Raw genomic sequence first — 16275 nt, 5'->3', positions numbered from 1 at the left:
AAACGCAAAGGGGGAATTAGGAGAACATTTTAAAATATTTATTTAGAAACATTTTTAAAAAATTGAACATTTGTAAGTCAAATAAAAAGTGTGTAAGTATTCTATTTGGAGACATATATAAACCTGTAATAGACTAAGGAGCTTATTCTATATCCACCCAAGCTGATCGGGCTATTTTCACTTCAATAGAGAATTTTGTCCAAAAACAGTTGATATAGAACAAGCGACTTAGCATAGAAACAGTTAATTTAAACATTTTCACAAGCCCTTTTTATATGAAATTAATGATGTCAGAAAACTTTATGCTAATCATTAAATAAGCACAATACTTATTAAATAGCGCTGTTCCATTATATACCATCTGGCTCATTCACTTGAATGGGGGGTATCTTTTGAAAAAGTACAGTACCACTTTAAAATATGGGCCTATGTCATTAGGACATTTGTTTCTCTCCATGTATATGACTTACAAGTTCTGTGGGTAACCTGTGTTTGGGTCATTCAGTAAAGAAAAGTTATTTAGAAAATAAGTAATGGCCAAATTACTGGTAAGTGGCATGGTATAAGGTATATGGGCAACTAGCTCTCTCATTGAAGCTGGAAAAAAGTATATGATCATTTACAGATCTATATTTTAATTAAATGCTTCTGGACGCCTCAATAATATAGCTATTACAAATACAGATGTATGGCGTTATTGAACCCACAATGCATTGCGGTAACTCTGGCTTGTTATTTAACAGCAGTGCTATTGAAAACAAAGGATAAGGAGATAACACACGTTATTTAATGTTTATTTGCGTGTTAACTTGTGTTAATTGGGGTAATAACGTCTGCTGCATCTGTAGGTCCATATTTAATAAGGGCTGCTGAGAGGGGGTGGGGGGGGTGGAGAATGAGTTATAAAAGCAATAATCCTGCCAATTTCCCCTGTCTTTTCTTTCTTTTCCTACAGGATTAGGACCGGAGGATACTCTTGAGATAAACCTCACTCATGTCCCCAAGCTACTTACCGGTGTTCTACCTGGACATTTAAATAGCTGTCCATTAGGAAGCTGCAAAGGATTATGTTGCAACTTCCTATTGGCCGGAGGGACCAGTGATATTAGTCGGTCATATTGAGGAAAACACAGGTAACTACACCAGTAAGTATCCAGGAATAGTGCACTTTAATTCTGGAGGACACCCCGGTACAAATCCTGTAAGAAACAAAAAAAGTAGCAGCCAGGATTGCTGCTTTAAGTACACAATCAATTAAAAAAACAGGATTCCCCAAGAAAAATACAAAGTAGATCTCTACTTACAAGTACAAAAGTCTTTTGCAGTCATTTCCATTTATTTAGATGAAATGTCCGCGTTGGACCTGAAATGCTGCACTCTCCACGGTTCCAAAATAAGTGGAGATTACGGCAAAAGACTGTTGTAAGTAGAGACCTACTTTGTATTTTTCTTGGGGAATCCTGTTTTCTATTAATTGTATACCTATTATGTTGGCCACAACACATAACATACATGCTTTTCCTCATTCACATTTTTGTCCCCATTTTTTCTGTGTTCATTTATTTACGTATGAACAAAATGAAGATTACACAGCTTTGTCCCCATGTTTTCCCCCATTTTCCAAATGAATAGAATGCTAGGAACTGGAAGCAAGTGACTCATTGACAATGCCCGCAGTTAAACAGCAAAGGGTTAAATAGCGTTTCCAAACCATCTCCAAATAAGTTTCTATAAACAACACTGACCATCACTACCTTCTGCAATCAGATTATTGCATCAATTTGCTCTATTTTGTCTATCTGTGTAGGCCCTTGCAGCCTCTTGCAGCACGCAATGGGTTAAGCATGCAGGAAGAATTCTAACATTGCTTGAAACACCTAAATCTTCTGTTCCCCTCTGGAATGTTCTGAATGTGACAGTCTGTGCAGACATGCAATGCAAGGAGCAATATTGCCTTGGGCCGGAATTAAAATATTCACGCTCCGCTGCTATAACCGGATTCTCTTCTACCAAGCAACAGAGTAGGAAACGTACATATCCAACCTAAAGTATTTAATTTCTGAACCTACATGTATACTGTGGGATTGAATCATTTTACACTCCGTCTTAGTTTCATTTGCATTTTTACGACCGTTGCTACCATTTGTAGAGTGGTAATGGGCAGGGGGTTACAAACCCTTTCAGACATTAAATAGGCCACCAATACTGAAGCCTTTAATAGATTAAGTCCCGCTTAGCAACATATACTGAAGATGCAATAAAGTCGAAGCACTAATCCATGCAGCAAATCTAGAACCACCTTTAGTAATGGATCATTTAAGATTTGCATAGAAACTGTACTAATCAAACTAATAAATACCAGATAATATGCAGTACAACATATACTGCTGTAACTAGGGGTTAGTGAGGTGTGTATACTTGAAAAATTGCAGTGAGTTCCTCCTTCTCCTTCCGTGCACCCCAAAACTGGAACAACCTACCGGAGACTCTCACATCCACCACCAGTTTAAGTTCTTTCAAATCTAAGGCTGTCTCACATTTTAATCTGGTCTGTAACTGTTTCATACGCCCATAATATACATCTTCTCTAACTGTGCATGCAATGTCTTGTATATAATTTATACCCTGTTAATTTATATAACTGTATTTGTAACCATGTATTATTTGTATTAATTCTGTGCCCAGGACATACTTGAAAACGAGAGGTAACTCTCAATGTATTACTTCCTGGTAAAATATTTTATAAATAAATACATAACTTTTAAGAGAACCCACATTAAATGGAAAATGGAAAATCAAAGTTAACGGAACAAAACCGACAAAGCGGAACTGTACTGTTAAAGTAAAACAAGACATGATTATTTGCATTAAGCATAGGCCTAGAATGCTATAAAGAAATATTTTATACACTTTTCAACCACATCATTGTTCAACAACTCTTGTCCCCCTAAAACTATTTAAAACCCTAGAGTTCTCACCTTGGTAGGGGCCCGATAACAGGGCACTGGTATCCATTGCTTTTTCTGATTGATAAGAAGAAGGACTATGATAAGAACCAAAGCTGTCATTATGGGGATTGCTACCCATGCAACTGAGTGGAGGGTGGCATCTTCGCTTGGCCGTGGTCTATCTCCTTCTCTATAGTCCTGAAGGTGACCCATGTCTGCAAAAGAAAGAAGAAGTCAATGGCATTGATTAATAGAGGATCTAACATCTAACCCATTATCAACGTGGGACACCAGCATGTCGGGACTCCACTAAGGACTCCACACAGATCAGCTTTAAAGACTTGTCACATTGTGCGAGCATTACTTTTCCTGTGCAATTCATTTTAACCTGTATAAAATGTAGTACACCCTAGAGGCATCTCTGTGTGCACCTCTCTTCTACAGATTTTGACTACATATACATGGAGCCTGGGAAGATCTCCTTCATTTAGTAGCAGCAGAATACCTCTAAGAGTACACAACCACCCACCTTCCAATCATCTGGTGGTCATTATACACCTTGAAACTGACTGTAAGACTGTTTTAAGATTCATCCAATTGATTATTTATTTGTTCTGTTTGACTGAGATGATCATTTAGGGCGTTCTATCTTTTTTCCATTACCATTTGCCAGACGCTTCCATCTACTGCACTTACTCCTTCCCCAGCTGTCTCTTTAAGTCTCCCGCCATAACACTTACATTGTGAGATCTCCAGAGCTTTCTTTTATCTTTGATTATCGTATTGTATTACATTTCTGTATTCTAATATTATAAAGCACTGCATACATTGTTCAATAAACATAAACATCAGTACATCTCACTTTTATCCAAAGAGGGGATATAATACCTATGTCACCTGCTTAATGTTAATTGTGATCATGATATACAGTAAAACAGGTGATCCACACAATCCACCCACCTCTGTGGTGATGAATGATGTCATTCTCACTTGGAGTTGACCAGTGTGGCGCTCCTAGCTCAGTCTTTCCTCTGTGGTTGGTCTTCTCAATAGGGATGTTAGTAGGTTCAGGTATATACATCTCTGCAAAAAACATATTAGCAGAAAATACATAAAACTGGTGATTGCTGCTATCTAAGGCTGCCTCTGTCCAGAGGACAACAGTAAAGTAATCCTTCATTTAAAAAAAAAATCCTACATTTTATACTCCGTGGGAAGTCATGGTATTTAAGCCCATATTTATTAAGCAGTGCAATTTCAGCGCTGGTAGACACCTTATGGCCCATTTACTTGAAGGTTTCTTAAGGAATAGCACGCCAATAATACCCTCAGTTATAGTATCTTCCATATATATCTGCAAAGGAGCATATTACATCCTCCATGCTAATGACAAGATTCGGGCAGCAACCTCCCTTACCAAGTCTCCCTGATTTTTATCACAAGAGACTCTGATACTGTGAAGTTAGAACGTTGTAAATTAGAAATGCCGTATGTTTTGGCCCAGAGACACAAAATCTTCCTTGCTCGGACCTTGGCAACTGAGGCACGTATCTTGTCATTAAACTAGGAATAAAAGTTACATAAACCTTTTAAACTTTTACATGTCAAAGGGGCCAAAAACACATTACTGAATAAACGTACTTCCTCAGAACCTTATATTTCTTAGACAAAGATAATGGGGCTTATTCTACTGTATAAGCGGTGATCCGTCACTACCACAGGGAAGGCCCACTTAACGTCAATAGGGTTTTCCGTGCGATAGTGCTGGATCGGCACCATCGTAGCTAATAGAACAATCCCCAATGTGTAAAGATGAAATGTATTTGAAGGAGCTGAGACTTTACCTTGACACATGGGACAGCAGCTCCCTTCAACATTCATAGGTTCCACACAGGGCAGAGGGGGGCAGCTGACAGTGGAGCAGAGTGTCTGCCCTTGCAAGCAGTAGCAGTGAGTGCAGCTGTCTATGTCCCAACGCTCCTCATCCGCATATGTTTTGCCATTGAAGTGGCACACCACTTTCTTTGGTATTGTATCTTCTGTGGAAAACAAGAGGACCAATTCCAGTATTTTATACACACAATGGGGCATAGTTCCAGAGCGCTGCTCTGCGATGAGAAACCTTATGGAATAACACTGCTCAGTAAATACGGGCCAAAATCTTGCAAGCCATTTCTAGCTTAGTCCATGGTAGGTGTAACTATTGTTCACCCAAACTGGTGCGTACGATTAAACTATTCTTGGCTAACTAAAAAAAAGTTATTGGCAAGTGCTTTGTAAATAATAAAAGATTACATTTTTATTTCACACTCATTAACCCCTTGCTACAAAGCAACACAGGCCTATCTGACATGAAGGTGTGGAAACATAATTGCCAATTGTCACTGACTAAAGGCATAGCATGGCTTCCCCCTGAAGAGGAATACAGAAACGGAGCAGGGATGTTTTTAACCTCTTTGTGACTACAAATGGGATATGCAAATAACTGGTGTTTTTTTGTGTCCATTGTTATGAGAGATGATTATGAATTCCAACCACAAATTAAACAGTTGGAGCAGTCATGGGTGTATTTATTGGGACCCGTATCACTTGCTTGATATGAAGCTACATGTGCGGAATACGTGGTTCTTGCACCCAGTGGTTGAAGTGGCTTGAAGTGGCTTGAAGTGGCTTAAAATAGTAGCGATACAAATCTGGATCTGTGGAATATTAAGGCAGAATTATGATCGTTTGTTTATAAAGCGCCGACAAATTGTGCAGCGCGGTACAACGAATAAAGACAAACAAGCAACCACAGATATAAAAGGTAATGAGGACCCTGCTTATGATAGCTTAAGGCAGAACTTCTTTGTCATTATTTTAGAATTAGTTGTACAGTATTTGCACTATAAAAAGTAGAGTCTCCAAAATAAATAATTTTTTTCTATAACAAGAAAGTTGAGCTGTCAATTAGTACATATAAAGCAGCGGTACTTCTGGTTTATAAATAAAGTACTGGTAGTGCTTATCCCTTAGCTCATAGAATAGGACTTCCTTAATCAACTGTAATGCTGCTTATTAAAAATATGCTTCTTGATTTTTTTTACATGTACATTAAGAATTAATATCAAGTATTACATTGATGGTTCTTGTGTATACGGCTGGAGAATGGTCACAAAACCATAAAGGCCAACAATGTAAAACTGTTTAACGGGCACAGTATACCTGACACAATGCTATGCAGTATCATCTCCCATAATGGATTTATATTTTCCTACAAAACAAGTAATTACTGGGAAAAAATGTAATTAAAACGTAGAAGAAAAAAAAAACACCCTCTAAATTATTCAAACTCTTGCAGCATCTGTGTAGTTGGGGATAAACTGAACGAATGCATTTGATGAATCTTGAAAATGGAAATAAAATGCATGTACTCTTTAAATTAATGGGGATAGCAAAATAACCAAAATAAGAAATTAGTACAACTAATGCAAGCACAGAACACAAATGATTAAACAATGCTGAACCATAGCATACATCAAGTCCTATTCTGATGCATTAAGGTATAATACGTTTTAGTAAATCTGGGCCTAACTACAACTGTTTGAAATCTCAGCATCTACTAATAACATTTTGAAACTATTTTTTATCAAAATACTGTCCCAGAGTCACTATTAACATGGTATTGGAGAGATGTTAAAGGCACTTACCAAACGGCAAAATAATGGCATACTACAGATGCTGCTTTGGCATGGTAGAAATAAGAAAGGGGTGCAAAACAACTAGTTAGTCTACGTTTTTTTTTTTAATGGTATTAATTCACCCTAATACAGTGCTTGATTTTTCTGTTCCCAGGCACTTTTCATCCAAATGTGCACATGTTTCCCTAATGCCTATTTGTTTCATTCTGAATGTCCTGGATAATTAAACATGCTACAATAGTCATACCTTCCAATTCAATATAGAGAGAGGTTGTTAGCACACAGCTACTGTACCAAAGTCTTAACTCCCAATTCGCCAACAGGGCATTAACAACGTCTCACAATGTTGAATAGGCGCCATACACCATAACAAAGCAACCAGAGATTGAATAACCACTGGATAGGAAATATTGAAAGTTAGTGAACCGAAAGGTCATTTTAATATCAAATATCAGCTTTAACATGAAGATCTTTGTTTCATTGAAGTGCTGCTTCCATTCTACCAGTCTCTTCAATGAACGGCAGATGTAAAATATCTATTGCACTGCTCCACATGTAAAGCAGCAGAACTAGACACAAATATCCATGATAGATCATTTCTAAACAAGGGTTCGGTACGTTTCTCTCTGGCACTACTTATGTTAAAATGTCTATATAAAACATCCTCACTTGTCCTTATGTGACATCTTTATGTTGCTTCAAAAATTAGGGATTGTCATTCTAGCGGCACCACTGCTTTGTTTCCACTGATGTGCTTGCAAACTTATTTTAGTCTCCGATTGCAGAAACTATCAATTGCATAACATACAGAAAGAGAGCTAGTTCTGTTCCGACCTTGAGTTGGTCCCCAGTTAAAAGTGCACTGCCATCTAATCCATTAAGTTACATAGTTAGCTTGTAGATGAGGTTTAAAAAAAATTAAAAAAAGACATCTGTCCATCAAATTCAACCGAAGCTAAATTTAGACGACAGATACTTATCTTTGTATTTACAGTATTTTGATCCAGAGGAAGGCAAACAAAAACCCAAGTGAAACATCATCCAATGCTGTCTCATAATGGGAAAATGAAATTCCTTCCTATCTCCAATAATGGCAATCTGATTATTCCCATGATCAACATCCTTCCCATGTTTGCTTATTTGGTATATCCCCGTATATACCTTTCCTTTCTAAAAAGGAGTGCAACCATTTTTTTAAAGATATTTATTGTATCTGCCATAAGTGGGCTAATGACAATGATATGATTAATCAGATAAGTCCAGACTCAAACAAATCACACAATATACTGTACTTGCAGGTTTTGATACATTAAATGGAAGCATTGTAATGTTCCTTACACATATTAATATGCATGGACACTTGCTTTGAAGCCCTTAAAGTTCTATTTCAGATGTGTATTTAGTACAGATTGCAAACGCTTTTAAATCGTGTTCGAAAAGATTAGTATGTGTTTCTCATTTCCACTTCTACCTCTTTAGCAGTGGGCACATTTCCCTGGATAGTTTGGGATTAAAATAGCCCCTGAAGTATGACAGCTACATTTAGTCATGCATGTGTGTGTCATGTTTCAAAGGTGATGTCCTGAAGTGTCGGCCGATCGTTGTTCCAGTGGAAACAATATATTATATATTTATTTGGAATTCCAGTGGAAACAATGAAATAAAAAACAATCCCCTCCATAGGTGATGATGTACTGTAGTGCAGGGGTTCTCAACTCCAGTCCTCAAGACCGCCCAACAGGTCAGGTTTTAAGAATATCCCAGCTTCAGCACAGGTGGCTCAATCAGTGGCTCAGTCTTCCACTGAGCCAATGATTGATCCACATGTGCTGAAGCAGGGAGCCAATGATTGAGCCACCTGTGCTGATGCAGGGATATTCTGATAACCTGACCAGTTGGGGGGTCTTGAGGACTGGAGTTGAGCACCGCTGATGGAGGGGATGAAAGTTGACTCCTAGTAATAGAACAGTAAATTTTTAAGCATTTATAGCAGAGGGGGGTGGGAACCGTAATCATCCTACACTGTACACTGGTACTATGGGGGTTATTTACTAATATCTCACAGCTGTAAAACTGCGGCAAGGCCCAGTTCAAAATACTTAACAATATTAATCAAAGAAAATGAACCCTGTTAAAAGCCACTGGATTTCTTTCTTCCCTTCTCTGATAAAACTGGTGCAATTCCTGTGCACTGGTTTTGCTGCAGGTTTGCAGCCGGAAGACTTTAGTAAATAGCACCCTACATTTGTTCACAGCATATAGTTATTGGGGGGGCTTCTTAAGTCCTGACAAGCGCGCATTTTCTAAACTGCGGATAATGAATTGCCCCAGATGTATCACAGTGACTTCAATGCTGTTAAATAGGGTTTATTTTCTTCGATATTTATGGTGCTCGTTTTTTTTTTATTGTACTAGTGTAACGGGTATTCCACCCCACCCAATCGCATATATAGTGTGGGTGAGTAGAACATGCAGTGTTACCGGTGTGGTGCGTATACCTGCAGGCTCACAGGAGGGCTGAGCTTCCGCCACTGGGAACCTGGGGCAATTATACTAGGGGTAACCACTTACTCAATAGGTGCAGCGCCTCCACCTGCGATGGCTCCCACCAGAGAGGGAGTGGATCCTCGCAGGACAAACTCAATGATCACATACACAATGGGGTATAATAACTAAGGACTTTACTAACATGTAATACGACACATCACATTCATAATATAACCTGTGTCCCTCTCAGGAGGAGACACTAACCGTGACGTCTCGCAGGACGATTCCCCAACACTAGGTGATCACACCCAGTGTCCAAAGAACCCCACCCAATGTCCCGCACTCTTGCAGAGAATCAATGGGTGACTGCGCAGTCACTATTAAGCTAAGGGCCCGGTGGTGCACTTAGAACTGTAGATACCTGCCGAGCACTCCAGTGCTCGGATCAGCAACACTTCACAAAGGGTCAGACGCGTGATGAATCCGTCTGATCCTATCCTGGCGATATTCTCTGTGACCCCAACGTGGGTCCGAACGCCTTCACTGGAACCGCAGCATCCGCTGAGTCCCTCACTAACGATACAGCAACGTGACACACCTTGCACTACAGGCCGTCCCTATAGCACAGCATCCTTAAGTGGCTTAAGGGTCACTCTCCTAGGGCCTTCGGGGTTGCCTATCCTATATAGGTAGGTCTTGTACCCACCCTACTCATAATACGGGCCCTGGGCCATGGATCCCCGGACTGGTTACCGCTATGAACCCCCCCCAGTTGCCTCGTACTACGCGCAACGCCGCCCTGGGCTATGGCTCCCCGGATTGGTTACCGCTATGAAACCCCCCCAGTGGCCTCGCCACTCGCAACACGGACCCTGGGCTATGGCTCCCCGGACTGGTTACCGCTATGAACCCCCCAGCTGTCTCGTGCCACTAATTCACAACAGGACCCTGGGCTATGGCTCCCCGGATTGGTTACCGCTATGAAACCCCCCAGCTGTCCCTATCTTCCCTTCTGTTCCCCAGTGCCAACTAAAGTAAGTGACAGGTTCCCTATCCTGAGGGCTATCCCTGGCAACACTCACACTACTGGAGGACTCAGGGCCATCTTGGGCCAAGGGGGTGCTGGCCTAGTACAGGGAGTCCCTTGCTCCTGTACCCTACCTCCTTCCCTTGACTGCTCCTTCCTCTGACTGACAACGTAGCTGCAAGCCCGCCAAATGTATCCACTTGCTCTCCTGGCAGTCCTGCAGCCCTATTGGCTCCTATGAGGCACCTGGTGCCTGTCTCCCTATGCCTCCTGGGAATTGTAGTCCCAAGGCCCTTACTGTAACATTGGGGCCGCGTGCGCGCCTTCCCTGTGCTTACACTAACCCCTAATGGCTGCCGTAATCTCTCCCTACCTCTCGCGCGACTCTCCTGGCTGGCTCCTACACTCGCGCGATCTTCTGCGCATGCGCGACTATCTCGGGCCGCCGGGGACTCTCTGCGCATGCGCGAACCGGCGCAACATGGCGGCGCCCTGTGCAAGAGCCGCCGGAGATCTCCTGCACCCCGGCGAGCTCCCTCCTCGGCCCCCACCCTCCTGAATGGCCGTCGGGTCTGCCGCTTGCCGCTGGCAGTACCCGACAACGTCCGTGACCACGGAGGCGCCCGGGGGGGTCGCAGGGGAAAACAGGTGACCTGGCTACACTCTCCCCCTGGTGAAATACCCAACGCCCTCGCTTGGGGAGCGACATAACATGGTACAATTTTACACACTGAAAAATGGCATGGCATACCACACCCACTATTACCCGAGGCCAGCTGAGTATCAGCTGCTTGCTGAGACCATTTGTGGGGTGCCCCTAACTGATCAGGTGGGGGTACCTCACTTTTGCGTCCGTGAGCCTCTCCCAGAAAATTCTCTTGAAGAGCACACTCTGGGGTGACAGTCACTGGTTCAGTACTACTTCCTTCCCCTGGTGGAAGGAATAGCACAGTGTCTTTCAACCCGGTCTTTACCTGGTCATCCACGCCTTGGAAACAGCAGGCCAGGCGGCCAAGACCTTTCCCACGGTCCACTACTTGGCGGATGGGCCGCTTCTTCTTGGGCGCAAAGGAGGCAACTTCTACCAGCTCCTTCGCCACATAGTCCTTGTCCCTACATACGTGCTCAGCTTCCACTGAGAAGCGAGAACTGGACACTGTCTCTTTACTCAAAGTCTCTGCTTCACCTGGCAGGGGGTAAAGAGTAGACACCTTACCCCTGCGGTGATTCTCGGTAGCCAACAGGTCCTCGGGGACGCTGTCAGTTCCCACCTCGGCTGTCTCGGGACCTGCCTCCTGTACTTCTGGGGCAGTCCACTTGCTGTCCTTAAACTCGGGAGCATTGGATCCCAGTCCTGGGACCATTTGGGTTGGAGCGCACGGGCTCTCACTCAGATCAGGAACCGTAACTCTGGCCTGTTGCACGGCCACCTCCATCGGAGCCTGTGGGGAGCAAGGGGGTTCCTTACCACTCGGCTGGCTTGCGATGGGTTTCTCTTCTTCTGGAATGATAGGCAGTGGGTACTGGTCCACTCGCACTGTAGGACAGCTATCTTCTAGGGGGGACACCTCCGCCAGGACGCGATGTCGAGTGGAGCCATTCGCCCAGGTGTCCAGACTTAAGAAGCTATCGTGCTCCGCGGTCACCTGGAGGCTCACACCCAACACCCCTGGGGCAGTCAACTCACCCTGGTCGTCGTCAACAGGTACTGATCCCAAGCCTGGGACCGATGGTACCTCTGTAGGCCGGACTGGCCGTGGTAGGGCACACGGGCCCACAGCAGGCTCTGTATGCTGTGATTCCTCTGTCTCCTCTGCTGGTTCGGCATGCTGGGGAACAATAGACTTCAATAACCGCACACCGCAACACTCACAGTAGGACCACCATGTCAATGTCTCTCTAGAACAGTTACAAGTGGGGCTAAAACACTGTATGCCCATTTCTCCTTCCACCTCGATGGTCCTGTAGTCGAGGGATAACCGAGACACTTTGGCTCCCTGAGCGTGGGCTTCTTGCAGGCAGGAGCATATGAAGAGAAGAGAATCTACTCCGGGCGCACGCCAGGCCACATACATATTGGGGTGTATGTCCTGACAGTCTATCTCGGGTTCCTGCTCAGAAAGAAAATACTCCATGTCCACGACAATGCCTTCCTCCTCCTCTTCCTCCTGGTGAATAGAAGGGTCTAATGGCTGTTCACTGTGCTCACTCCCCCTGGTGGAATTTAAAGGAGGGGTGTGCTCTATCACTGGATGGCTCTGGCTCTGCACTGAGTCACTCACATTACGGGGGCGGGGCTCTGGTTTTCCCGCCAGTCCCGGATGGTCTTCTGTAACCTTTTTCTGAGCAGCCTGGCAGTCAGAAGCACGTGTGTCATCTTGAGTTGGCGGGAGCCGCCATTTTAGGTGGGACTCACTGTTAGCCTCCCCTGCTGCAGGAGCCTCCATTTTAACTACAGTCCTGTCAACTACACTGCAGCTTTTTGCATAGATCATGAGACAGTCCCCTGCGGAAGACTCGGGGAGTGTTAATACATGGGGAACAGTCTCTAGGCATATGTCATGCGTGGTGCACAGGAGATAGGTAATCCCCCGGCCGTCAGCATCCAGCCTTAAGTCTTTCACCCGGGCAGTGGCCAATTCCGGGCAAGTTCTTACTTGGGCGCGCATAGTGGACAATTGCGTATCATGGGATACTCCGGCCACTACAAACACGCGCCTTGGGGATAATTGCCGCGCTAAGGCCCAGTCATCGACGTCTTGCGGTGACGGCACCGCCATGATGAAAAATATGAATGGACAATTTGAAAAATTGCAAACAGGGCACCCCAGGTCTATCTCAGCAGCGCCTCCAAATGTAACGGGTATTCCACCCCACCCAATCGCATATATAGTGTGGGTGAGTAGAACATGCAGTGTTACCGGTGTGGTGCGTATACCTGCAGGCTCACAGGAGGGCTGAGCTTCCGCCACTGGGAACCTGGGGCAATTATACTAGGGGTAACCACTTACTCAATAGGTGCAGCGCCTCCACCTGCGATGGCTCCCACCAGAGAGGGAGTGGATCCTCGCAGGACAAACTCAATGATCACATACACAATGGGGTATAATAACTAAGGACTTTACTAACATGTAATACGACACATCACATTCATAATATAACCTGTGTCCCTCTCAGGAGGAGACACTAACCGTGACGTCTCGCAGGACGATTCCCCAACACTAGGTGATCACACCCAGTGTCCAAAGAACCCCACCCAATGTCCCGCACTCTTGCAGAGAATCAATGGGTGACTGCGCAGTCACTATTAAGCTAAGGGCCCGGTGGTGCACTTAGAACTGTAGATACCTGCCGAGCACTCCAGTGCTCGGATCAGCAACACTTCACAAAGGGTCAGACGCGTGATGAATCCGTCTGATCCTATCCTGGCGATATTCTCTGTGACCCCAACGTGGGTCCGAACGCCTTCACTGGAACCGCAGCATCCGCTGAGTCCCTCACTAACGATACAGCAACGTGACACACCTTGCACTACAGGCCGTCCCTATAGCACAGCATCCTTAAGTGGCTTAAGGGTCACTCTCCTAGGGCCTTCGGGGTTGCCTATCCTATATAGGTAGGTCTTGTACCCACCCTACTCATAATACGGGCCCTGGGCCATGGATCCCCGGACTGGTTACCGCTATGAACCCCCCCCAGTTGCCTCGTACTACGCGCAACGCCGCCCTGGGCTATGGCTCCCCGGATTGGTTACCGCTATGAAACCCCCCCAGTGGCCTCGCCACTCGCAACACGGACCCTGGGCTATGGCTCCCCGGACTGGTTACCGCTATGAACCCCCCAGCTGTCTCGTGCCACTAATTCACAACAGGACCCTGGGCTATGGCTCCCCGGATTGGTTACCGCTATGAAACCCCCCAGCTGTCCCTATCTTCCCTTCTGTTCCCCAGTGCCAACTAAAGTAAGTGACAGGTTCCCTATCCTGAGGGCTATCCCTGGCAACACTCACACTACTGGAGGACTCAGGGCCATCTTGGGCCAAGGGGGTGCTGGCCTAGTACAGGGAGTCCCTTGCTCCTGTACCCTACCTCCTTCCCTTGACTGCTCCTTCCTCTGACTGACAACGTAGCTGCAAGCCCGCCAAATGTATCCACTTGCTCTCCTGGCAGTCCTGCAGCCCTATTGGCTCCTATGAGGCACCTGGTGCCTGTCTCCCTATGCCTCCTGGGAATTGTAGTCCCAAGGCCCTTACTGTAACATTGGGGCCGCGTGCGCGCCTTCCCTGTGCTTACACTAACCCCTAATGGCCGCCGTAATCTCTCCCTACCTCTCGCGCGACTCTCCTGGCTGGCTCCTACACTCGCGCGATCTTCTGCGCATGCGCGACTATCTCGGGCCGCCGGGGACTCTCTGCGCATGCGCGAACCGGCGCAACATGGCGGCGCCCTGTGCAAGAGCCGCCGGAGATCTCCTGCACCCCGGCGAGCTCCCTCCTCGGCCCCCACCCTCCTGAATGGCCGTCGGGTCTGCCGCTTGCCGCTGGCAGTACCCGACAACGTCCGTGACCACGGAGGCGCCCGGGGGGGTCGCAGGGGAAAACAGGTGACCTGGCTACACTAGTTTTGTCCAGTTTTGCAGCAGGGAGAATTTTGTAAATAGTTCCCTATGTATCTCTATCCAGACTTCTTACACACTTCATGCCTACGTTATACTGTAACTCTCTGCTGCTTGACTGCCAATGCCCCAATGCAACTGGCTTCCCACCTGCCTCAGATACAATAGATGCCAAAGCAATCTCATCTCCAGCAGTATCCATCATCACCATCCTTCATGATGGATGCTCAAGGGCTGGCTAAAAAGAAATAGGATGTATGAGTACAGCGTGCTGAATCGTGCTTTCTTCCTCATACAGATCAATAGGTTGATACAGAACATGAATTTAAGCCCACAACACAGTAAGGCTCAATAACAAGACCACTTCACAGCCATGAGGTTTAACTCTTAAACAAAGGAGAGTGTCAGAGAAATGATGTCCTACATGATTCAGAAGCACATTTATATTTACTATGCTGCGAACCACAAAACAGTATGGAGCACTACGCCACCTTACCATCCCATCCCAATATGATCCAATAACTCCACCACTAGATGGCAGCAAGGCACTACAAATAATATCTTGATCTCTAAATTATATCTGATGAATTCTGCTTTGTGTTGTGGCACAGCAAAGCAAATACCTACAACTTTGCCTTAAATCACCTGTTATGTTGTACCTGATGTTAATAATACCATGCTCCACAGCCATTATGCTTGAATATTCCCTTATTATCTACCAGCTCATTTATTGCAACTCCCTCATAGTCATCTTTCCCTTCTTATGTTAATTAAGAATCTTGCTGTCCTTACCTCTCTCCCTCCTTCTCTGCCAGCCTATTGTTTAACTGCAACGCCCCCCCCCCCCCCGTATGTAAATCACATTGAAAAGCTCTGTATAGCTTAACTCTGTGTAAAATGGGTGATAGTGCAAGCCTTTGGGGTACATCTGCAGGGATATATGCAGAATATGCCGGCCACTCGTCCATTATATACAAACATTTTTCACAAGTCACATTGTTTTACCCACTCTCATGAATATTAAAACGGGTGTTCTTTATGCCTTGCTTGAGGCTGATAGCAATGTTTATCTTCCTTCCCTCTTCATAGCAGCCACCTCATTAAAACCCACAACTGTCAAAGTCCAGGGATTCAAATGAATAACATTTCAGCCAAACAGCAATTATCTTTCAATGGATTAATTCTGAATGCAATGTCTCAGATAGCATAGTGACACCATAGGCTTGTAGGTTCCGAAAAGAAGCTACACTGTCGCTCGCACATAAAAAGATTTACTCACTGCACCAGTGAGTTCAAGTAGAGCCACCATTTCCACATCTCAGGAAGAACCTTTCATTCCCACTACACTGGAACTTATAAATGGCCTTCACAAGCGCCTTAGCAAGCAAACCAATGAGTGGTGGGGACTGTAGCTTTAAGCACAGCAGAGCAGCTACCTGAACCCTTTGCGTGCCAGAGTGCGATCAAGTGATTGCAGCGTCACGGATTACGGAAACGGAAGATGAGTCCTCTTCCATTC

The 16275-nt window shown here is 44.9% G+C and overlaps 1 protein-coding gene across 2 annotated transcripts in view; it reads right to left on the bottom strand.

Moving 5' to 3' along the window:
* Positions 1–16275, bottom strand: part of CRIM1 (cysteine rich transmembrane BMP regulator 1) — a 700781-nt gene that overhangs the window by 5031 nt on the left and 679475 nt on the right. For both annotated transcript variants that reach the window (XM_075596630.1, XM_075596631.1), the window contains 3 exons: positions 4793–4987; positions 3909–4031; positions 2979–3163 (listed from right to left, as the gene is read on the bottom strand). In XM_075596630.1, coding sequence (XP_075452745.1) covers positions 2979–3163; positions 3909–4031; positions 4793–4987 — 503 coding nt within the window. The remainder of the gene's footprint in view (positions 1–2978; positions 3164–3908; positions 4032–4792; positions 4988–16275) is intronic.

The sequence above is a fragment of the Ascaphus truei genome, chromosome 4 (genome assembly GCF_040206685.1).
Source record: "Ascaphus truei isolate aAscTru1 chromosome 4, aAscTru1.hap1, whole genome shotgun sequence".
NCBI lineage: Eukaryota > Metazoa > Chordata > Amphibia > Anura > Ascaphidae > Ascaphus > Ascaphus truei.
The sequence above is the reverse complement of the archived record's forward strand: the minus strand, read 5'-3'. Positions and strand labels throughout refer to the sequence as shown.